This window comes from Pleurodeles waltl, chromosome 10 (assembly GCF_031143425.1).
Source record: "Pleurodeles waltl isolate 20211129_DDA chromosome 10, aPleWal1.hap1.20221129, whole genome shotgun sequence".
NCBI lineage: Eukaryota > Metazoa > Chordata > Amphibia > Caudata > Salamandridae > Pleurodeles > Pleurodeles waltl.
The window spans coordinates 762,983,523-763,008,302 of NC_090449.1; the positions used below are offsets into that span (position 1 = coordinate 762,983,523).

The 24,780-nt window shown below is 41.0% G+C and overlaps 1 protein-coding gene across 2 annotated transcripts in view; it reads right to left on the minus strand.

Annotated features, from left to right (window-relative positions):
• APBB1IP (amyloid beta precursor protein binding family B member 1 interacting protein) overlaps positions 1-24,780 on the minus strand; it is an 895,472-nt gene that overhangs the window by 453,127 nt on the left and 417,565 nt on the right. For both annotated transcript variants that reach the window (XM_069211356.1, XM_069211357.1), the window contains one exon: positions 16,448-16,761. In XM_069211356.1, coding sequence (XP_069067457.1) covers positions 16,448-16,761 — 314 coding nt within the window. The remainder of the gene's footprint in view (positions 1-16,447; positions 16,762-24,780) is intronic.

The window sequence follows — 24,780 nt, forward strand, 5'->3', positions numbered from 1 at the left end:
CTTGAAAATGTAATAATGCCAATCACATACTGCATAGAATGGGTTGATCTGGCCCTCTTCCAAGGTAAAATGAGGGATTTACTTTTGTGTGCTGCGATATCAGGGCTGCAAAATCTGTAGTGACCTTCGCACACTAAAAGCAACTCATTGCCCTCCAGCCCATCTCAATTTAGCCTGGATGCCCTTGCGGTTTGCCCGGTCATACAACGAGCAGTTATGTATTGTTACAGGTCCAAGCATGTGAGTGTGTAGGGGGGCTGAGGGGGTAAGAGGAAGTCATTACTAGGGGTGGGTGAAGAATTCCGCTCTGCAGGCAGAGTTCACAGAGTTTTCCCCAAATGCAGGGTTCCGAAAAACTCTGCAAGTGACGCAGAGCATAGTTTTTTCTCTTGCTCGCCAACATTAAGTTCGCAAGCGAGAGAAATCGATAAGTTGGCAAATCGAGTGAGATTTCTGAATGTGAGCGGTCAAGGGAGGCTGAAACCGCTTGTGAGGAGAAAGGTGCCGCTCGCGTTGAGGAAGCTGACGCTCAAGTAGAAAATCTACTTGAGCAGCAAAAAAGACACTCCGGGTGATGCCGTTCACACTGATTTTACAGCGTGGGAGAAACTCCTGCGCTGAAGATCAGTACGAATAGCGCACCTTGCCCAAACTCTGCCGCTTGCGGAACTCCGCATAGAACTGCAGAGTTTTTTCGGCACTTTGTGAAGTTCTGAATAGCAGAACTCCGCGAAACTTAACCCAGACCTAGTCATTACACCCCACATCACCCCATTGTTGGCACTTATTTGAACAGCGCAGGTTGAAGATCGAACAGATAACTTTTTAAGTACTTCTGGAACTGGAGGTAGGCCTTGGCTTTTCTCTGAAGTCTTCATAGATTCCACCTCAGAGTTAGGTGTAGATTTAACATTTTGAGGCTTCCTTGACAACCTAGATCCCATGCTATACTAATACTGCATGTGTTCTACCCTCGGAGCCTGCTTTGGTTACAGGTTTAACAAGCCTGCGCAAGTTGCTGTGGTAGTGAAGCCTAAAATTGTTTTTATATGAAGATATTGGGCCTTATGATGGAAGAAACCCAGCTATGTTAAAGTAATGCTCTGCCAGGATCACAACTCATTCCTGGAATGATCACTATAATATTAGTCTAGTTATACGCAGTTTGACAGTCGGAACACTTCATTTCCTCTTGCTGAGCAGCATTTCTGTTTTCTGCCAGCCGTACATTTTTAACACCAGGGTATATATTACTGATTCTAGAAAAAAGCTAATTTAAAGGATTTCTGGGACAATAAAAGCATTCCCTGTCAGTGAAAATACCCAGCATACATTTCTGGCATGTTTTTCTGTTTTAGACTTTATTTAAGATGCACTCAGAGCAGATCTTATTTCAAGCGTCAAACACCTTCATTTTTCGATCGTATTTATTGTTATGGCAAAGGCAGAGTTAATGCATGTACTACCAGCAGTGGTCCTGGTTGACAGTAAGTGGTGGGGCATAAAAGCTGGGTATGACTTTTATGTAGTTAGTAAAGCAAGCGGCTTGATAGTCAATTGTTGGGTTATTGGGGGACCTCCGACGATTTTTTTTTTTTAAGTTTGGGAAATGTTGCATTTTAAAACAAATTTTATTAAACAATTTAGTGAGAAAGCAAGAGGGTTCCTAAAGCAAATGTGAATGTGCAGTCTAGAAATATTTAAATACATGAAAATCTCCATGTTCCAGAATTGATATATTCAACAGTTACTATAGCGTGCAAATTGTACAGTGCGACAACTTCAGACCCTTTAAAGTGTGTGCTTGCACAGTGTCTTGCACTGCATGCAGCATTGACTTTGGAAGAACTTGGTCTAACCAGGCTTGGGGAAGCACTGACATCAGTCAAATAGAAATGTGCAGACAGGGCTTTAAGTGGGATGGAAAAAGTGGGGGGTCTCTAAAAGGGGTGTGGCTTAAACATGTAAACTAAATTTCCGTAATTCCCATAGTGTGCCACTGACCGGTATTTTGATTACACTCGGAGCTTTCTGTTATTGCATCCAGATATATAACACAACCACTGACATAGACCTAAAACCTGCCAGGACCATTAGCTTTGTCAATGGTTGTTAGCTGATTAAGGTAAATGATTAACAATGATTTTGTTATAAATAATTATTATTCAAAATGTTTTAATTCTGAAATTGTGAGACTGAGAATGAAATATTGAGACCTGTGGTAGGAGAACTAGTCTTCAGTTCTGTGCACTTTATGTTAGACATGTACTCCCTATTTGTCTCTACATCTCATCCATCTGCATATCTTAAACCTCAGCTCTTTCAGCTTCAGCACCCTCGTTTCACTCTCTCCTGATTCCACCTCCTAACATTTCCTTCACTTCACCTCCCCCAAACATAAACTGCACTCATTCAGATGTAAGCACTTTATTTTCTTTTACTTTCACCTTGTCAATAATTTGACAACTGTTTACCCACTTCACACACATTTACACAGAATTTCAATTGCAACTGGAATATGTCACCATTGCTCTGTTTGCTGTACATTCGGGCCAAACCACTGACAGGAACTGTGTGAATCTTGAAGTGCCTTCTGCTTTCTGTGCCAGAGCTCTCAATCTCAGCCTTATACACCTGATGCGACTCAATTCAAAGTATGGACTATAGATGAGTAACAAGATGCACAAACAAAACACAAAAACGCAACATGATGCAAATAGTTAACTTAGGAAATGCAAGATTGAGTAAAACACATGATACAGAAACAAGAACTAAATTGCTGACATGCATCATATTAGACCTGTCAGTCTTAGGGTGATCTTCCCCCAAACTGTTTGCCTTACTCCTCCATATTTTTCTGATCTCATTTTAATTTGTCTTAGGACCCTGTGCACTTTGCCCTTGCCAACCAGTGCTAATGTGTGCGTGCTCCCTCCTTAAAATGTAATAACATTGGTTTGTCCCCAATAAGTACATTTAATTTTCTTATAAGTTCATAGTAAAGTGGTAGTCCATGCCCTGTGTGCCTGTAAATTAAATGCTACTAGTGGGCCTGCAGGGTGTACTGTGTCTCCACTAAAGTAACACTTGAAACATGTCTCATGCCTGCCATTGCTGCCTGTGAATGCAGTTTTAATATGATCTGGCAAAATAACCTTACCTTCCTTTTTAAAACAAACAAGTCACTCCAGGGTAGGCCCCAAACAGCCCAAGGGGCAGTGTGCAATCTATGTAAAAAGCAGGACATGTACTTTTTAGTTTGACATGTGCCAGTAGTGAAAAACTCTTAAATTTGTTTTTTTACCATTGCAAGGCCTACATCTCCCATAGGATACCGTTGGAGTTACATTATTACACTTATCAGAAGGTTAAGATTTGACACACTTCCCTCTATTGCTGTTTCTGTTGTGACATTCTTACGGCATATGGGGATACAAAGGAGTAGAGCAATCAAGTATAAATTGTAATTCAATTGTATATTGGGTGTGAAGAGATGATATATTCCTAAAATAATACCATTGTGTCAACTAGGTTTTTTACCTTCCATGTTTTTTAATGTATTGTATTATTTATACTTTTATGGCATTCACCGGAATAAATGTATTTGAAACTGAAACTTATTACACTTAAAAAGGGTATTTTCCATTTGGGAGCAGGCAAACATGTTTGGTGTCTTGGAACTGTAACGAAAAATCCTCTTTGATGGGAAAGATAGATTTTCAATTCCAGTTTTGAAAATGGCACTTTTAAAAAGATGACCTTTTCCTGCCTTAGCCATCTAGTGCCTGCAGCCTGTTTCTGGGTCACATGACTAGGTGTGGTTGGCAGTTCATCATTGTGTATTCTTCCTAGACAGCCACACACAATAGAGAGCTTAGTTGTGCGTGGATGGGCCATTAACGGCAGGATGGTTAGGTGGAGTTACACAGAGCCCCACTTACAACTGAATAGGCAGTGTCCTGTCTTAACACAAAGGATTGCATACTCACTGTAGTTATCCCAGAGCCAGGGCTGGGTAGGCAAGAAACTTGTGCACTTCTAAGGGAATCCTCTGGAAATTTCTCCCACTTCAAAGAAGGCATCAGGTATAAATATTGTACCTCAGGCACCAATTCTTCAGTATACTTTTGGACATGTGGAAGCCTCTTCCAGGAAAAAGGAATGCAGTGCTGCTCAATGGACTGCCACTCTGCTGGACTGCTCACCTGAAGGACCGCTGCCCTGCTGTGCTGACCTGCTGCCCTCTTGCCTGGGTGAAAAGGACTGGACCTGCAACTTGTAACCAGGACCACCAGAGTGACACCAAGGGGTAGTCTCTTATGGTCAGCACCTAGAATTTGGAACTGTGAGTCCCACCCTTCCAAGTGGTGCCAGCCCAGTCCTGGACCCTTGGAAGTGGTCCTGAGAGTGCTATGCCAGCCCATCTGGGGACCCAGCAGAACTGACACATCTCTTCTGCTGCGGGGTGCAACCCCGAGTAGAACCGATGCATCGCCTCTCCTGTGTGGACGTTCCTGTTACAAGGTCTTCGGCCTGAACGTTTGACTTTGTCCCAATCCGGTGCAACCAGATGCCCATGGTTGGTGCTTTTTGGTGCTATTTTCACAGAAACATTTTAACCTGCATTTGTCCAGTTCTACTGATTGGATGTTTGTTGCTTTGGTTTTGATTTATTTATTAAAGATCACATTCTTTTTTTAAATTTGTGTGGGGTTTCTCATATAATGTTTTCACTTTATTACTGTTTGAAATGCTGCATACATACTTTACACATTACCTTTGAGCTAAGCCTGACTGCTCTGTGCCAAGCTACCCGAGGGTTGAGCACAGGTTAATTTAGGGTTGCTTGTGACTTCACCTTGACAAGGATTGTTGTTGCTGCTTGAGTACAGTTTCACCCTACTCAGCCAGTCACCCAATTTCTTACATATTACCTTAAAGTTTTTGTTTTTTACATTTATTGTTCAGAAATCAATAAGGTCCTCATTACGAGTCTGGTGGTTGGACCTCCAAAGCTGTGGCGGTCCCACCGCCACATTACAAGGTTGTCAGGGGGACCCGCCAACCGACCACCTTCTCTGCCAGGATTCAAGACCCTGACGGGCTGACAGCGGTCTGGGTTGTAGTTAGCCAAGGCGGCGCTGCTGAGCACAACCTTGTTCACCACCATGAAAAGTTGGCGGAGAACAAGTGCTGGTCAGCCCAGTGGGGAATCTGTAATAGGCCCGGTGAGAGGACCCCCGGGACCACAGTGGTCTTTGCACCACAGGGCTGGCGGGCCAACGGTCGACCCTCCTGCCACGTAATAAAGCCCTAAGTGTTTTTGGCATTAGTGTTAAGGGCATGAATAAAGGGCCCGACAGGGACCAGCTTCAATGTCTGTTTTAATGCTGTATGACAGAGCCATATCCCCAGAATTACTCAACTACAAACATTGAGAATGTTACATTGTCTTTCTTTAAAACCAAAACATATCCAGAGTGGGAATGTAACATTCTAGAGCCACTGGGCTGAATAATCTAAATAAATCAGGACCTTGATAAGCGACAAGTATGCAGGCCTTATTCAACGCATGCATATGCAGCATTTAATCGTTTTTTGAATCTTTTCTGGTATTCTACAAATCAAGATACTATAAGCAAATCTTCTTCCTTTGCGCTGCACTCTCTCTCAAAAGCTGACATTTGAATCAACTTCACCAGGGAGCAAAAGCACTGCACAACTTTTGGATCAACTTCACTGGGGAAAATACAGCAGCCCCACTTCTAAAGGGACCAGCGACTTACCGCCACGGCATGGGGTGTCACAGTGGGGGAGCTCGACCTGACCAGGTGTATCAGCACAATATAACTTATACAAGCTTAGCCTAAACACTTACCATTACAGAGGACAAGGAGCCAAATCACCAAACTCACATCCAATCCTACCCTGTAGCGAACAGGAAAGGATGGGATCTATCCTTGTGAATGATCTCTAGCCTCATGCAGGGATTCAGCAAACAACACTTAAAACTGTGACGCCAGCAGCGTCATTGGCCTACAGTGATATCACCAAAGGCTTCCATGACACTGAAGGACTTTTGTAAGGTAAGCTCTGAGTTGCATTACAGAAAGTTGATTTTCCACCTGCTCTTTGGCTCCGTGTTCAGAGCAAAGTGAGGCAGGCAGCTTTGGAAAGGCCACATAGACTTAAATACATCATTTAATTTAGAGATATGGCCTAAGATTGTATCTCTAAATAAATCCATGTATATAATAATTTTCACAGAACAGAACAGAGGGGTAAAGCCCTAGAGCAGAAACCACCCCTGAATACCAATTTAGTGTTAAATTCCAGTCCCTGTGCAAGCTGAAGCTGAATTCCGAGTTGTTTGATAATTATAACACTGTCTCTGATTGAGGAAAAGGCCCATAAAAACAGAAAAACAATCATATTTTTGTATGCTAAATACTGATTCTGCATGTTAGGTCTCATTTGATAGCTAAAAGAACAGATGATGGATGGAATGCTTAACAATTCAATCATGCATCCCCCAGTCACAAAGATCTGGGTTTAATCCATCATTTTTTGCCCATCACGCCACCCAAGTTTGGTCTCAGACATATGCCAATCAGTCTTGACCCTGCTTCCCATGAGAACAGTCCTGCAGGAAGTGCCAAGCCAGGTCTGCACTAACTAATTAACTTCTGACACATGGCTGCATTGAACTGTAAGAAGCAACAGTAAAGAGCTGCAAATGAGCTGTTTCTACAGCAGCACACAGCAATGCGCTGTCCCATTCACAAACGTATAAAGACAGTGCATCGGCTGTAATTTGCGTGATGGAAGTTAGATTATGTTCATCTGCCTTTGTCTGTTTCTCCTACCTTTATCAACAGCTACAAATTAGGCAAATGACAACAGAAGTGCCAGTAGTTGCATATTTGTATCAATTTACCGAAATGAAGCAATGTTAAGTTGAGAAAACAATGGAGTCAGTGTGTTTCCTGTTTAGTGCTTTTCAACGTGTTTGTGACATATAAACTGCCACAGAACATGTGAATTCAGAGAGATCTGTAATATGCATGCTGAGAGACATGAATAAAAATGCTTTTTTCATGATCAAGTAATAAAAAAAAGTCATAATTGACTCCTAGCAAAAAGTTATAATTTACTCATGATTCAGAGAAAGATTTCCATTTTACAAATGTTAAGTGAAACATGTATAAAAACCTCATTTAGGGATTGTACACAGGTTAAGTGGAAATGTATAAAGACTCACTCACCTAGAGAAGGCTGGTTACAAGACTTCCTTATCATCTGGAATCCCCTGTCCCATTTTATGTGCCAAATGTGGCACCTTTTCTTGTGCAAGTGCTGCCACCGGTTCTCCCATGGGGAAACAGATCTGGTGGAGGTGAAGCTCTTGCCATGGTGTCGGACCAGGGTACCAATTTAGGGTGACCCGCCCATCAATACTTTTTGGCCCATTCATTTTTGTGCAAGACGACCATGTAAAAAATTATTGGTCTTGTACAGAAATCACTTGAAATGTCCTTGATGTGCTAATTTGGAAGAAGCTTTCCACCATTTACATTTTGGATGGAAGATCAACAAGGCTGCCGTGCTATGGAGATCTCTCTGCAGGACATTTCTTGCCAAAACATCACCCTCACAAATTGGGCTTCAGGGGCAGTCATAAAGGTTTAAAATGGAACACTTCTGCTAACACCTAGATTACATATGTGAAGTGAACAAAGGGGTATAATTCACCAAAACATTCCAAATTCACAAGATGGCGTTTGTAAGGGATGGCTTGAGGAACCAACAATATTTCCATTGGAGAATGAAAGAAACAGAATCAATGTATATATATATTTTTTTAATGTCTTAACATAACACGTGCATATGTTATGCGATGAGGAATTTGCACACGCAGTGAGTTAGAGAAGTAGGAAAGAGACTACTTTCTGTTATCCCAATTCACTTACATTCACAACATAGTAGGAATTTTCCCCAAAAAAACTCGGTCGTCCGTTTCATGTACATTTCTTAAAATTACAGAAGTTTTAAAAGTTTCAAGGAATACTTCTGCAAATCAATGACAATCATAGATTCGGAGGAGTAGTTCTCGTATTAGTTCTGAGTTCCATGATTCTTTCATACATAGCCATTTATACACGTGAAACGTGGGCAAGTGCACTTTTGCATATGCTTACATTTACTGCACAACTGCATTTTCAGTTGATAACTATTTTCCCTATGGAGAAGATCCTTCCCTTAAATACTCACCCAATTTTAGGATGTTCGCTTCCCTTTCCCACCTTAAAACAAATTTAGTCATGTCTACCAAACGAGTAAACCTGCAATCATTTTCAGGGTCGGAAAAGACTTGCAAAAGATATGAAAATATATGCACCAACTTGTTTGTAGATTTTCACCAACATTTGCTTGTGCTCTCTTTCTGAAATGTCCACAACCCAACCCGTGATATGATTGACTTACTCTTAAAATTACAACATTCTGGTGTAATTGTAAGGGCGAGGAGATTAATTAGGGCGCGCACATTCACATTTTGTGCTTTAAAAAAAGGAAATTTTTCTTTGTAAATTATAAAATTATACCAGCTCTGCACTTAAGTCTAACTTAGGGCTTTAAACAGAGTTTTATATTGGGGTATCCTGGAAGTGTTGATAGACTGCATAAGTAAACTATGCCTATAATATGTGCCAGTGTAATTGTTTGTGAATGATGGATTCACTCACATGTGAATGCCTTGCAGTACCTCTCTGGTTGAGCCCCAAAAGAGAGAGCGTATAACAAGTTAGCGAGTTAACAGAACAGTGCAATTTAGTAGCCCTGGTTAGACCTTAGCTGAAAGTTTTGTAGAGCATAAGCCACAGATGTGTGCTAATTTACCTATTTTTATGCATCACTTAGCCAGTTGTGGACCAGTTGTACTGCTGTTCTCTTATACGAATGCTAATTACATTAAGCATCCCCGGAGACACTTTGAAATATATTGGATTGTACATGTATAGTATTGTTTCTGAATAAAATCAATTGGCTTTGGTTCTCAGCCTTCTGTTTGTTAATGTCATTTGAAGGGATGACTGAAGGACAGATATAACATGCGGGAAAAGTCTATCAGGAATGTTAGAACCTAGGGATTAGCAACAAAAGAAGTCTATTGTTAAAGGTTTCTAGGATAAAGGCTATTCAATGACACCCTTCAGAGCTAAACGTGACAAGGGAGAGTAACTATCTTAGGACATTTATTCTGCAAATACAATTAGATGAGACACAGATAAGGCTCAGCACCCTTTGTTTACAGCGACATAGAAAGAAGACAGCCTGTGCAGAACAGAGGCACACAGACCGCAGCAAGATCAAAGATGTGAAATGTGCCCGTGCGCATCATCTCTCCTCCAATGTGAATGCCTCAGTGAGGACCAAGAAACTGAAATAAAAAATATTAAAACTAGGTAGAGGTACTTCATGTATGATAACCAAAGAATATAATCCACCAAGTGATTATATGTTCGCATATCATACGGTATGTTTTAACATTACTTGCAAATCATACTACAGTACAATGCCAAAATGCAGCATGTTAATTGATCCAGATCAAGACGGTAAATACCAGGCAGAAGTTGAGACATGCCTTATTATATAACCTGAACCCACATCTCACGAGGTCTTGATTGTGTAACATTTTTCGGTGTCAATCAAAAACAGTACTGCATTAAGGCACTGCAGACACCTACCATATGGTCGCACTGCAATTTCCACAAGAGGCTGCTAGATTGCATCACATTCCCTTGTGCCAAGGGAAAAGAAAGCACCTAAACAGTAAGTATCATAAGGCATGGAGGGTTCCAAAATTCTGGCACCGAATAATCACAGAATTCTAATAAAAACATAGTATGCCAACCTTCAAAGGGTGTGGCAGCATTTTGAGCAATGGTACAGGATTAAAAAAATATGTATTAAAATAACCTTAGAACTCAGCAGGCTGGATGTGTGGATGAGAACAGTTTTTGTCAGGCTTATACAAGTTGCAGATGGAGAGGTATCTTTTATCCTTCCATATATATTTACATCATTTTTTCAGTCTGCATTTATATTTAAACTATGCAATCCATTCAAGGTTACATTGTATCGGAAAATATTGTTTTAATTTGTGCATTGGCATCAATCTTTAATAATAATCCAATATGGGATGTCATTGCCATTTAAGGAAATTGATATTTAATTGTTTGTTCTGTTAATAAATACTCTGGTGGTATGAATGTTTTCATGTTGGAGAAAAGTTTGCATATATAGTGAAAATTCCTTCCCAGTCTTGTTATGCAGAGAAAAATAGTCTTAGAATTTTAGAGTCAACACAAGCACTAATATAGTTATTGATAACTGCGAATAAGAGCGTTGTATTTTTAATTGCAGGCAAGTGCATTCCGAGCAGGTAAGCCACATTTGAAAATGACTAGGTTTTTTTTTTCTAGAAACTTAACAGAAGAAACAATACCACCAGCTCTTTTTTCCCAAAAAAACAAACAAACGTTTAAAGTATAAACTTCGCCTGGTTGTATATTGCCTATTTTGTGTGTGTCAAATGTTAAAAAGCATGTCACCTCCTTGCAAGATTTACAGATTATTGATACGAAAATTAATTCTGCTCCTGGGCTCAGAATCTTACTTTATATTCCGAAACTGACAATGACAACACCCAAATAATAGAGGGGGCAATTTTCAGAGTATACAAGCAATTTTTATAGTATTTCCTTTTAATGTGGCGAAATGGAACATTATTATTATCTATATGCAGAGTGGCATCACCCAGATCTAAACGACGTGGAAAGGGCCTAAACATTGGGAGTTAGCAACTGAGTGCAGGCACCGCCTCTATCAAATGTAAGCTATTGGTATAATAGTACAGGCAAAGCGAGCTAGGGCTCTCTTTAAAGGACTTGCTAAAACGTGAAATTTAACAATTTTCCTTAGAGAAATCCCATTGTCATTTCAAAATGGTTAAACCAAATTTTTGCCTCTTCAGTAAAAAGTATTTACTAAATATTCTTTGTATAATCTAGAAAATCCAGTTAGAATCTGCATAAACATATTTTCTTCAAAAGAGCAGACCAAGACCCCAATCTATGTCATACATACTGATTAATCACAGTGATTCTGTGCTCTCTCTCTCACGCTAAGTGGCAAATGGATTTAGCATGGGCTTTGTGAACTAACCTATATTATGACCCTTCTAAAGGCTATCACCATACTATAGGTTAATGTGAAATTTGCATAATAACATACAAGCAAATATCTAGAAAAATAATATAAGTTCAACATGATCAGACCTGATTTTAATTGATTTACAGTCTTCTGACTTTTGGCTAAATCGTTTTTTATAGGTTAGCCTCGACGAAAAATGTAGGTTCTGAACATTTGTTTTCCCAATAAACCAACTTAAAATATTATTTGAAAGGGAGCATAAGGCATAGTAGTGGAAGGAGCATGCGTCATTAAAGCAAAAAAGACAGGTTAGGAGAACTTGAACATGTATTTAGTTGTCACTTGATGAAACACAATATTTTAAACATCACCATCTAAGATCACATAATGACTGTGGTAATTTGCTTATTGTGTCAAATAATTGCGTATTTTGCTATGACAGTATCTACTTGGATAACCATGCCCATAGTGAGTGCTCTTCTGTATCAAATTAAGGGAAGCAGGAACAAAATGGAAGAGACTTGGGGGCAGATTTATCAAAAGTGCGCTGCACTTAGCACCCCCTTAACGCCACCATGTGTGCGCCATATGTAAAAGACGGCGCACCATGGTGGTAGTCGGGGGTTCTGGCATCATAATTCTTTATACTAGTCCAGTGCTTCGCAGAATTAGCGCCAAAAATGTTGACGCTAATCCTGCAAAGCATGCAGAGACCCATTGAAAACATTGGGAGCCTCCCTTTAACGCATGCTCTTAGCAGGCATTAAAAATGCAGATAAAAATTACGCAATTAAATCTCTTGGATTTCTTTGTGCCATTTTTCAGCCCCCCCTAGCGCCGGAACGCCCCTCTTGTATACATTATGCCTGGCACAGGTATAATGTGGTGCAAGGGGTTACAAAGTGGTGCAATGCAAGCACTGCGCCACTTTGTAAATATGGTGCAGCGTTTTTGGCCTTCTAACGCCACATTATCGTAAAAACAAATGACGCTAATGTGGTGTAAGGATGGCACAAGGCCCTCTTAAATCTGGGCCCTAGGGCCTCATCACGACTATGGCGGTCGGAATGATCTGACCGCCAAAGATGTAGGGAGGAGGCAGCCATCATAACGGTGGCCACCATCCCAGTCATATTACGATGTTTCCATCGGGCTGATTGGTGGAAACATTGTATTACGATGTTTCTGTCAGTCAGCCTGGTGGAAACAGTACCATGGTATTGGCCTCGCTCCCTTAAGGGAGCTGAGGCCAATGCCATAGGACACCAGCACCCTTGGAATGCGCACTGCAGACAGTGCTCATTCTAAGGGTGCTGGCAGGGGGGCCCTGCCACCTCGTGGCCCCTACGCACTGGCTTTCCACCAGCCTTTACATGGCGGGGACCCCACCATGAAAAGGCTGGCAGAAATAGGACTTGTTATCAGCATGGCAGCGCCGTCCTGGCTGACCATGACTCCGACTGCCACCACCACACTGGGATCCATGATCCTGGCGGCTGTGGTCCGTCCACCAAGGTTGAAATCTGGGGGTTGGACTACCAGGAGTGCTTGCGTCCAAATGCCACCACAGGTTTGGCGGTCTTCGAACCCCCAAAACGGTAATGGGGGCCTTCCAAAACAAATGTATAATGGAACCAAACTTTCAAAATGATGTTGCACTCAACACCAATCCTCCCACGTTTTTTGGCTAATTCAGAGCTGCAACAAGATCCTACTACTGACTTTAATAACTTTGGGCACTGCTGCTGTGCAAGCTGAACCCTCCGCTACATAAAAGAAACATGACGCAGTCACAAGCTGTGTATAGTGTATTTTTGCATACTCCCCTCAACTCATCCACAACTCAGAGAGAGATGGCTATTGGTAAGTCTCTATTCATTCACCCGTTCTGATAAATAGTATCATTATGAACTGAGTGTAATATTGTGGTATTATGTGCAAAAGTGGTCCATTAAAGTGTAAGTTAATTACAAATACATTTGATTTGCCCAATAAATGTATCATTTTCAATTTTTGATTATTTTTTTCGTAGTCTTAATTAGAAGTTCAGTTATTCTCTCTTGTCTCAAGCTTCTGAAAAACAAAAAATCTGAAATATGCACCCTCTGGTTATAATCACAATGAATGCGGATTTCACAATGTAAAGAACTCACAAAGGGCCAGATGTATCAAAGGGTTTTACCCATTCTGTGCCTATGGGAAAATGTGTGCATACATATGGCCCAAAATTCTCTCAAAGCATGCCTAAAATCCTACAAAAGTTGAGGTTTTCCGGGTAGGCTCCTGGAAAACCGTTATGAATTTGTAGCTGCTGTGGACTTTCATCATGCAACATTTGTATTCAGCACACAACTCCACACTGGAAAAACATATGTTCGGTTGCATTTTATGTTTTTCAAATGTTTTTTCCATGAGGAGAATATTGTTGCATGGTGTTACCTGTTCTACTAGAGCGTATAGAGTCTTTGGGACTGATCATGAGAACCGCGGTCCATGGGACTGCCATACTCGCTGTGGCGGGCACTCCGCCTGCCGGATTACGATGCTGGCGGTCAGACCACCACAACACCACCGCCACTGCAGGGATCAGAGATCCTGATGGGTTGGCGGCAGTGAAAGCTGAACACAACATTCCTTTCAGTCACCCTTTTCATGACGGGGTCCATGTCGTGGGTGGTGCAGGGGCCCCCATATCAGTGCACTCAAAATGCACTCAAAAGTAATGTGTGCAGGGCCGCCGGCCCAGCAGAATGCATGGCCGGGACATTGCCGGCGGCTCCAGTGACCTACGCGACGGGGCACTGCACTGGGGCCCCTGCACTGCCCAGTGCATGGGCAGTGCAGGGGCCTCATGGGGGCCCCAGGGCACCCCTTCCGCCAGCTTTACCCTGGTGAGGGAACCCACCAGGGAAAGGCTGGGGGAATCAGGGAACATTATCCAGAGTGCTGCCCTGTCGGAATGCCCTATCGGAAAATGTTATCCACCATCGTCACGCTGCCTGTCGGCGGTGGCGGAGGGCTGCCACAGACGACCCTCCCTTTGTTGTTTATACGGCGGTTCAGACCACCATGCCAGTGGCGGTCTTTTCCGCCATCGCCAGCATGGCGGTCTGAACCGCCATATATATAATGAGGGTCTAAATGTTCTAAATAAATAAAAATTGCAACAACTGAAACTGCAAAAATATCTTTAAGGCATCCAAAGCTGGATGTGTAATAGTTTTGGAAAACTAAATGGTTCTACAACAGAGATCTAGCTAATGAGTCGGAAAGCACTAGACTCTAGACACTTACCCATCTCTTCATTACCACCAGCCCTTGGTGAAGCAGATACCAGATGTAAATAGGCAAGAAACATAACAGTACTGCTTAATTTCACATGTGAAAAGTATTTATCAGTGTTAACCAGAGATATCTTAAAAATCTCTATGGAGCTTATGAGGGGTTTCTGGATCCTTTAACTCACTATGCCTTTCACAAGGAGAGGAGAGCAGTGTCAAACACTAAACCATTCACATGACCACTACAGTAGTGGATCTTAGTGTTGCTAATGTCTAAAATGTACTGTAACGAATCTCTAGAGAACTACAGGAAAAGACTTTGGGTGAGATTGTCCTTAAACTAACACAAAACAGAGATATGTGAGCAGGCTGAGTGAGAGGGACATTTAAATATCTTTTAAGAAAATTCACATAAATTAAAATATTTAGAGGATGCAAATCTAGAGTGTAAAAATAAATTATTCGAAAAAATCAAATACTAAACCTGGCTTGTTTTATGTGGTCCCTATTGTTTACATTGGGTACTCACAACTCAATATGTTCTAACAAGCGAATACGTGTAAGGCTAGTTATATTACAAATCATAAAAGCATTTCAAACACAATAAGCAGAGACAGTACATGCATATGAACACATTTTCTGAGTGTATTAGAGAATAAGAATATTGCATATGTGTGAAAATCTGTGCACTTCTACTTATCCATTTTATCTGCCTATTTAAGGTGTCACTGCTTGTAGGTGAGTGTTCCTTAAAATGTGTCTAAATATACCTCTGTCTGCATATTGGGGATTCCCAGAGATGTCTTTCTGCATTATTTTAATGTCTGCCTTTCGTTCGCAAGACTGGGCCTTATTACGAGTTCGGCAGAAAGTTTAGGCCATCCGCCGAACTTCCGATTGGGTTGTTGCTGCCATAGTGGCTACCTCCCTGCCGGGCCCATTAAGAGTTTCCCGCTATGTCAGCCCGCAGGCCTAGCTGGAAACACCCTACAGCATTTTCTCTGGCTTGTAATGGAGCCTGCGGCAATGCTGTAGGATGCAGGGTGCACCAGCACCCTCGTGATGTTCACTGTCTGCAAAGCAGTGCAGGCCCTCCCTGAAACCCCCTGCACCCATTCTCTGCCAGCCTTTTCAGGCGGCGCTACTGGTATGAAATTGCTGGCAGAGAGCGAGGTCATAACCGCAGGGCAGCACTGCTTGCAGCACTGCCCTGGCGGATTAGGACCGCTGCTATCGTCAGGATCTCTGATCCTGGCGTGCTGGCGGTCCCACTGCGGCACGACCACCATGGTCATAATGTGGTGCTCGGACCGTGGCATTGGCAGCCGTCCAACCACGAGTCTGGCGGTCTAGTGACCGCGAGACTCGTAGTGACCCCCTTTATATTTGTTTGCCTGTATGTGTTCATGGATACCTCTTCAAACATGCTTCAGTCTCTTGAATAATAACAGTTTAGAAAATCTTTGTTTTCCTTTTCTCTGTGTCTGTTTCATTGTGTCTTGACCTTCATACTGCGAGTGTGTTGATATTTAGGTGACTGTGCATGTTCTCAAAATGCACCTTTTCTACGTCTGTCTTCCATAGTACTCAATTAACCTAACAACAAATGGAACCTGGAAGAAGTAACTGATATGTGCATGTTATCTGCTGTTATACAGTAATTGCACTTGTTCTATGTAAAGCGCCCTGTTGCACTGGTGGTTAGGGCCATGGGGTATCAATAAAGAAATACATTAATGAATGAACAAATAAATAAATATGTTTGCACATATTTCTATTCTTTGGCAAATGTTACATTGCCTTTAACCAAATTTATAAAACATAATGCAAAAAAATATTTTCTGATACAGGCTTTGTCCTACAGAAGTCAATTAAAAGAATGTGCTTCCTTGTAAAAATGAGAGTGATAAATGAAAATGACATAATGACACATAATGCAGAACAAAGATTACCTGTGTGAGTGCTTCCTCAGGTTCTGGTGGCGGTGGTGGAGGTGGCGGCGGAAGTTCAAAATCAGGTTGCGGAAATGAAGGCGGAGGTGGTAAATCGTCCTCAAAATTTATACTGGTGTTATCAGGAAAGCTTGGTCCATAATCAAAGGAAGATGCGCCAGCAAGTTTGGTTTCAATAAATAAGTTTGTGTTTTGCTGGAAGTCGGACTGGGGTTTCTTTGACTGCAGTGTTTTCTGTTCAGCCTCATTGAGATCTGCTATGAGATCGGCCATTAAAGCATCCAGGTCATTATCTTCCAGTTCATTTAGAGACTCTGACAATGAAAATCCAGAAATACCCAATGAGAATGGACATGACGCAAGCAAGGAACAAATAACGTCATGGTGCACTTGATAGGTGCCATCATTTAAAAGCAAAATATTATTAATAGTGTACTATTTTACCAACACTGAGCATGGCTTTCACACAGATGAATGAACTAAAAAGCATAAGGTCCTTCATTGTGTTTAATGAAAAATAGTCTAACAAAAGTACGAAACAATGATGAAGTGCAGTTAACTTGTTGTTGTGGAAAGTTTGAATGATGGGATACTCATAGACACATTACAATCATTTCAATTGTGTTAATATTTGCATGCATCAAAATATTGTCGCAACATTTAGGTCTTTGTTATTTATATATTTACAATAGAGGGTTGCATATCAAAATATCATATACTGAAGTATTGTTTGACACAAATTCTGGGGGTTATTATGAGTTTAGCAGACAGTTTATACCGTCCGCCAAACTTCCACCAAACCTCTGACGGGGAGATTGCCGCCACACAGGCTACCTCCCCGCTGGCCCCATTAAGAGTTTCCCGCTAGGTAGGCGGGCGGAAACCTGAGTTTCCTTTCACTGGCCTAATGTTGACTCTGGTTCATAATCAAGCTGGCGGCAATGCTGTAGCAAGCAGGGTGCACCAGCACCCTCACAATGATCACTGTCAGCAAAGCAGACAGTGAACATTGCGATAGTGCTGGTGAGGAGGGGCTAGGATGGACCCTGCACTGCCCATTTCAAGTGCATGGGCAGTGCAGGGGCCCCCAAGGGGCACCCTGCAGCCATTCTCCACCAGCCTTTTTATGGCGGTGCTTGCAGCACTGCCTTGGTGGATTACGACCGCCACCACCTCCAGACCGCCCAGATCTCTGATCGTGGTGGAACTGGTAGTTCTCTGGTGGCCCGACCGCTAGTGTTGTAATGTAGCACTCAGACTCATAATGAAGCCCTGAGTGGTTGATTGTTTCACGATTTAGGTTATGTGTTTTGAGAATTTGTTCAAAGGTTTGCTAAGGTAAGAATGGTCTACCTAATAAGTGTGAATTATAGCAACTCCTCTAAATGATGTATTGTTATACAAAACACACAGAAAGATGTAAGACATCTTAAGTCCCTCTTCTACAATTTTCACACAGTGAGAGATAATTAGTGGACATGGCATCACACCTTTAGCAATGTCAATTTCCCAGATCAGAGGACATAGGTACTCATCACTCCTCTGCTAGTGGAGGATCAGATGGCATGCAGTGACTCTAAAATTCTCCCGTGATCCATCACTTTAAATTCCCTAGGTTCCTGGGTTGTTCTTAAGCAAGCTCAAGTGCTAGATGCATCAGAGGCTACAAGACCAGTAGCCAGGCACTAGCAATCATACAACAGCATGTAAATACTTGACAACCTAATTGGTGTTCATGTTTAATGTGGCGCCAAGAAGTTGCTGTTGTTGTATGAATGGCCACCATAACAACATAAAATTAAAATAACAAGATACCCACACAAAAGCATTGTAGGAGAGACTGTTAAGAAAAAGTCACATTACGGGGGTAATCCTATCAATCAATGTATGTGAAACACTGCCATTTGAAATATTCTAAAAGGATTGCTTCTATTAAGAAACAAGAGCCTAATTATACACGTGCATTTGAGAGGGAGGAAAAATACTGTAGATGGTAAATACAGGTTCTGTAGGGCGAGGTATTTACCAGGTGGAATATTAGCATCCTATTCTGAGTTTTCCTGGTTGGAAAGAGGCATAACACGCTGAATCTATGTCACATGCACCAAGTCCAGTAAGTTGTGTCTCTTAGTAGCAGTGTTCCCAGGGCACATTTCACCAGCTTTTTCATGGGAACATGTGAATGGGGAAAATTACCAGATGTGTGAATTTTCCCAGCACATGGGACTCACAATACTCTAAAATTCATGCTTTTCATGCTACATTGGTCTTATTCAATCAAATTCTTTAACTCAATGTGTTTCTCTTGTGACAATAAAGAGCAGTGTTTTGGGAGACAGGTGATCCCTGCACACCACAAACCATTTATATTATGTAAGTGTCACAGTATCTAAAATATGTGACATAGTAGGGCCAATTCACAAAGGCAGTAATCAATATGTTAAGTAGCACTCCTGCAATAATAAGTACTCCTATACTACCATTCACATACTCTTACTTGTCTTTGTGAATTGGTCCCAAAACATTTAAAATGGGAATACATAGGGAATATTTATACACAATTAGTAAAGATGAAAAAGACTGTGCCCTTTTTTATTATTAGGGATTAAACATTTTCATCCACTTCACAAATAGCGCCGGGATACTCCTTCAGGAGTGAGTTGTCATGCTATAACAACTGAGTTAACATAACATAACAACGTAGAATCTTTGTCTGGAAAAATGACGGTAGGCAGAAAAAGGCATTCCCACTTAATGTATGAGGCAATGCATTGAAAAAAGGAATTATTATAATGCCATGAGGGTAATAGTATGTTACTCCAAGGATGGTCACCCAACCATTATTTAAAAATAATTTTACTAGGTTTAAATATTTTCGGTCTCTGACTACAACAACAATTCACATGTTACTATCTCCTGTGATTGAATATTAACTAGAGGAGAGGTAATTCATAACTTCTAGTGTTGGTATAGGAATTTTATAGACAAGCAAAACCACTAAATACCTTTGTTCATTAACCACAATATGGCAACGATTATAGCGATTGCCAGCTAGTTATGTTTAGGTTTTGTCCATATTCAATTTATAGCCAGAGTAGCAGCCACACTTTCCAACAAGACCTTCTTCTCTGACATAGGTACCACAGGGTCCTTAGCATAAATCAGGATAACACCAGTAAGCCCCTTATATAAGGTAAAAAGAGGGCAAGGATGTGTAGAGATGGGGAAGTGCCTGGTAGTAATGGAAGAAACAAGCAGACAAGGAGATTTAGCACGTCAACACAGCATGACAGCCTTGGTACTAAATTAGAAGTAAATAGCAGGGATTCTATGAATGTTACCATAAACACCTCCATTTAATGGTTTACAAAGAGTAATTGACTGATTATGTATAGTTTACTTCCTCTGCTATAGTATTATGTTTTTTGTTTGATATGTTATGTTGAGTTTCACTTGTATTTGTAATGTATCGATTAATCTCAAAACAGAAAAAAACAGGCCAACTAAAACATCATCTGAGTCAGGTGGACTTTCTCCAAATTAAGGGCCTGATTACAACTTTGGAGGAGGGTGTTAATCCGTCCCAAATGTGACGGATATACCACCCGCCGTATTACGAGTCCATTATATCCTATGGCACTCGTAATACGGTGGGCAGGGTATCCGTCACATTTGGGACGGATTAACACCATCCTCCAAAGTTGTAATCAGCCCTAAGTAAAATTCATGGCTGCGGAAGGCACTGAAGAACAATTTAACTCCCTAATCGGGGCTTTGAATAAGAATAGTAAGAAAGGCAGTAGTGTAGATAAATTGTTCCTTGTCATAGGTTCTCAGCATCGGGTTTTGAGGGTATCCAGCTTGGTATAAGAATCTGAACCTGAGCTGTTAGCCTCAGACCAAATGGTGGCTATTGTGCTCTCTATTACTTCATCAACACTAGAGCAATGTGTTCTGAAGCATAGTTATCTGCCTAAAACTACAGGGCAAAAGATGTATGTGTTAGCTACTACTTAAACAGGATTCATTCTGGATCTGCAGTAATCTATTGATGATATTACTTTGGATTTAACCTCAAGAGATAAGAGGGTGGTAGAGCTATAGTCTCAGCTGGGCAATAGTGAAAAGGTTTAATCTCACTGTGCCCTCAATAGCTCAAATGGAGGATGATACCACAAAGACTGAAGGGCTGGAAAGTCAACAGTTCTGAAGTAATGTCAGCAAAATCACTATTGAATAGAAGGTACAAGAAAGCGGCCCTAGCATAAATAGCTTCTTTTGGATATAGTTACACTGGCATTTCCTACCTGGTCTTAGTGATGTACTACCTTTACATCACAGGCAGTACATCAGGAGTAATTACATTTTAGGCAGTACCTTGGGAATCATTACATCATAGGTAAATTGTTCTACATTTACACAAGAAGACATTACATTCGATGGAAAATTACTTCACAATAAGTGCTAGATCTGAATGTGTTCATATATATATATATATATATATGTGTGTCAAAAAAATATAAAAAAGTAGCACTTGAACACTCAGGACTCCAGGAAAAGCAAGGGAAAGTTTAATACACCACAACGCATTTCGGCTGACACAGGCTGCTGTGTCAGCCGAAACGCGTTGTGGTGTATGGATACGCGTTAAGCCTGGATACCCTCACAGGTGATAATTTGTGCCATACAAATCGACATAAGATAACAAAACATATTGATATCCCTTGTAGATTCAATAGGTAAAATATTTAGTAACAGCCTTCTTTCACAAAATAGTATGGATGATAAAGTTATCTGCTAAAGTTACCAGTCAGAGTTTAGGTGGAACAATGTACGATGTTGACAATGTTTTGTTCCCAACTGTAACTGTGCACAAATATGCTATATAAACAAAGTGAGGCACGGATTGTGTCTTTTATTGACTATGCGTCTCTGTTTGTCTGAACTGACTGCCCTTCTTTTTAGCATAAAATGTAGAAGTTCAAAGTGCCAGCTGATTGCCACTCCAAATAGCTAAACTGCACACTGAAACATGAATTTCCCACCTAGTCTGTGAGCATGAGCCTGCTAATTCTAATGTATGCCGACAACTTGCTCATGCTGGACATAAATGCAGTGGATCTTCAGAGGAGCCTGCAATCTGTTATTTTTTTATTGTCCTTGTAATTATCCTATGGTTAACTACTCCAAAAACAGTGAATATACCTGGCTCTTAACAGAAATGTATTTAGGTATTCACAAAGTAATTATGCCTAATTGAGAGATTTTATGGATTTTGTTATTTCTGCAGTTTCCTCTCTCAAATCTGAGTTCAGCCCCACACGAAAGGCTACAGGTTATAAAAGCAATTTCAATTGGAAGCACTACAAATTGTTTTTTATCGCTAATACTTGAAATAGATTGGTATTCTCACTCAAATTAGGCTATAAATTACAAATCTCCTCCTTTTTATAATACAATGAAGACATCTTGGAGATTACAGTTGTCTTTCATTTGAACATTTTTGAAGGTTTAAGTTGTTAAAAAGAAATTGTGACACAGACAAAGGTGTTGCTTAAATGTTTAAGACAGGATCTCAAATGAGGAGTATGAAATAAAAGGCTGCTTATATTTGCATTTGGGATGTTTACAACACATGCCTAGAGACACAATTGTAGACATTGTCAGCACAGCTTGTGAGTCTCTATAAATGTGCCCTTAATACACCAAATCAGTACTTTTGAACCAAAAACATTTTGGTAGATGTTCAATATTATTTCACGATTCATTAGTTGCATTCATTTATAACAAATTCACAGAGTTTCAGAATTTAGATCTACATGGAACATGTAACGATTCCTACAATTTGGTGTTTTTAATTACTCTTAGGGGAAGGGTGGGAACTCTTGCTCAACCACTAAAAATAAATGTCTTCTGCTGGCAGAAAACATTGTAATTTATATCAAAGGGGTATTCAACATAATGCAAATGTAGTCTTGATTTGCTCAGTGCTGAACCAAGCATGATTTCACTATCTGCACTGAATGTTTTGAAGAACAAAAGGAGGAAAAGATAACAGCTACAAAGGAGCCAACCTGATATTTATCATTCATAATTTTCATTAGTATTAAACAGGTGTTTACCCAAAAAAGAAAGCAAATTCAAATAATACCTACCAATCCAGTTCTATTTGGTAAGTTAAGAACTTTCACAAAACACACAGATGCACTCCAATCTCATACTTTTATTTTTTTGAAAATATATATTAGGGACATGCACATGATAATATGATTTCTATACATTTCAGCGAGGAATACAAATTGGTTGTTTTTCAATGCTTCCTCAAGAACCGCACTAACAATCTCCCCTATATATTGTACTCTGCTTCAAATACCTTGAATGATGGGTAGGCAAATTTGAATTAGTAGCTATTATTGGGCTTTATTCATGTTGAGCCTGTATATTACTTCTCCAAGCTTGCACATGATTCATTTTATTATTGGCAGAGCCTTCTCTTCATCCTTCGTGAAAATGATAACATTATTTCCTTATGCATCTAGGTTACTCACTTGATTCTTTCTTAGATTGTATCTCTATTCCAAGCCTGCTTTTATATAAGGGTTTGGTGTAAAGTGCATAAAATAAGAAAGAATAGACACACTCTTTCAGTTGACTGCTATAGATACCATGAACAAAATGTGCAAGAATTGATGTATAGTCTTTCAAAAAAGTGAATAAGTATCCCACATTCTCTAGATGGCTTCTTATTGGGTAATGCTGTCAGTTTTATTCAATTCCTTTAATGTGAAGGTTGTATCCATTCCTTTCATAATCTTGTGGCTTTGTCAATTTCCTGATAGTGTGGATTAATAATACCAAATGGTTCTTGCACTACTTATTTGTTTTTCAGCATAGAGAGTCTCACCATAGAGGACAAAGATGTGTCTTATTCCATTATCAATAACTTGTTGTCCAATCTGCTCTGCACTCACTTTGATGTGGTCTGCAGTCCCTTTTAACACTAGTTAAAATATCAAGTGTATGCCCAACATTTTGTCCACAAACAGATACACAATCTAAAATATCTGCAAACTTAAAATTGTATTCATGGACAATCTTTGTATGACTGACCTGCAGATGTTTAACTGTGATTATTATCTGATCCAGCTTTTTGTGTATTTGTGTGGCATGAAGCAGCTCAAGAGCACTTGTATGTGGAGTATGAGGTTACCCCCTGTCCAAGCAAGGACTCTCACTCTAGTCAGGGTAAAAGAGAATCAAGACCAAAACGACAAAAATCCACAATTCACTAGTCAAGTTATCAATTAAAAAGCAAAAAGAGTCTTCATGTAGTCTGAAACACACACTAACACTGTTAGCATGAAAATGTACCTCTGGTGCGTCAAAAATAACCCAGCATGGGTGAATGTCTGTCAAAAAGGCCTTGCGATGCGTCGATTTCACTCACGAGCGAGACCTTGCATTGTTTCTCCTTTTGTCGGGTCGGGCGAGTAGTTTCTTCTCTCCGTAGGAGAGCGATGCGTCGATCCGGTCAGCACTCTCTGGTTCGAGCAGGCCTTGTGTTGTTTTTACACGTCCAGCTGTGCTTGCGTTGGAAATCCTGCCGCACAATGATCTGAAAACCACGCAGCGTGGTTTGCGATCTCACCAGCCTCCGCCAGCGATGCTGCATGTCGTTTCTCCCGCTCCGTGTGTCAATTCTTCGGTCGCGTTGCAGGAGAGCGTGAATTTTCAGCTGCAAAGCCGGCGGCGCGTCGATTTTTCAGCGGCAGATCGGAGTTGCGTCTATCTTTTCCCCGCACAGCGTTCTGTGCGTGGATTTCTTCCTCTTAGGCTGCCAGCTTCTCCTTTCAGGGTCCCAGGAACTGGATGGGCACCACAGGGCAGAGTAGGAGTCTCTCCAGAGATTCCAAGTTCTGGCAGAGAGAAGTCTTTGCTGTCCCCCTGAGACTTCAAACAACAGGAGGCAAGCTCTAAATCAAGCCCTTGGAGATCTTCACAAGATGGAAGGCACCCAAGGTCCAGCCTTTGCCATCTAGCACAGGCAGAAGCAGCAACTGCAGGATAGTGTCACAAGGCACAGTCACAGGCAGGGCACCTCTTCTTCCTCAGCTATTCAGCTCTTCTCCAGGCAGATGTTCCTCTTGGTTTCCAGAAGTGTTCTAAAGTCTGTGGTTTTGCGTGCCCTTCTTATACATAATTTCTCCTTTGAAGTAGGCCTATTTCAAAGCAAAGTCTCTCCTGAATGTGAAATCCCGCCTTGCCCAGGCCAGGCCCCAGACACTCACCAGGGGGTTGGAGACTGCATTGTGTGAGGGCAGGCACAGCCTTTT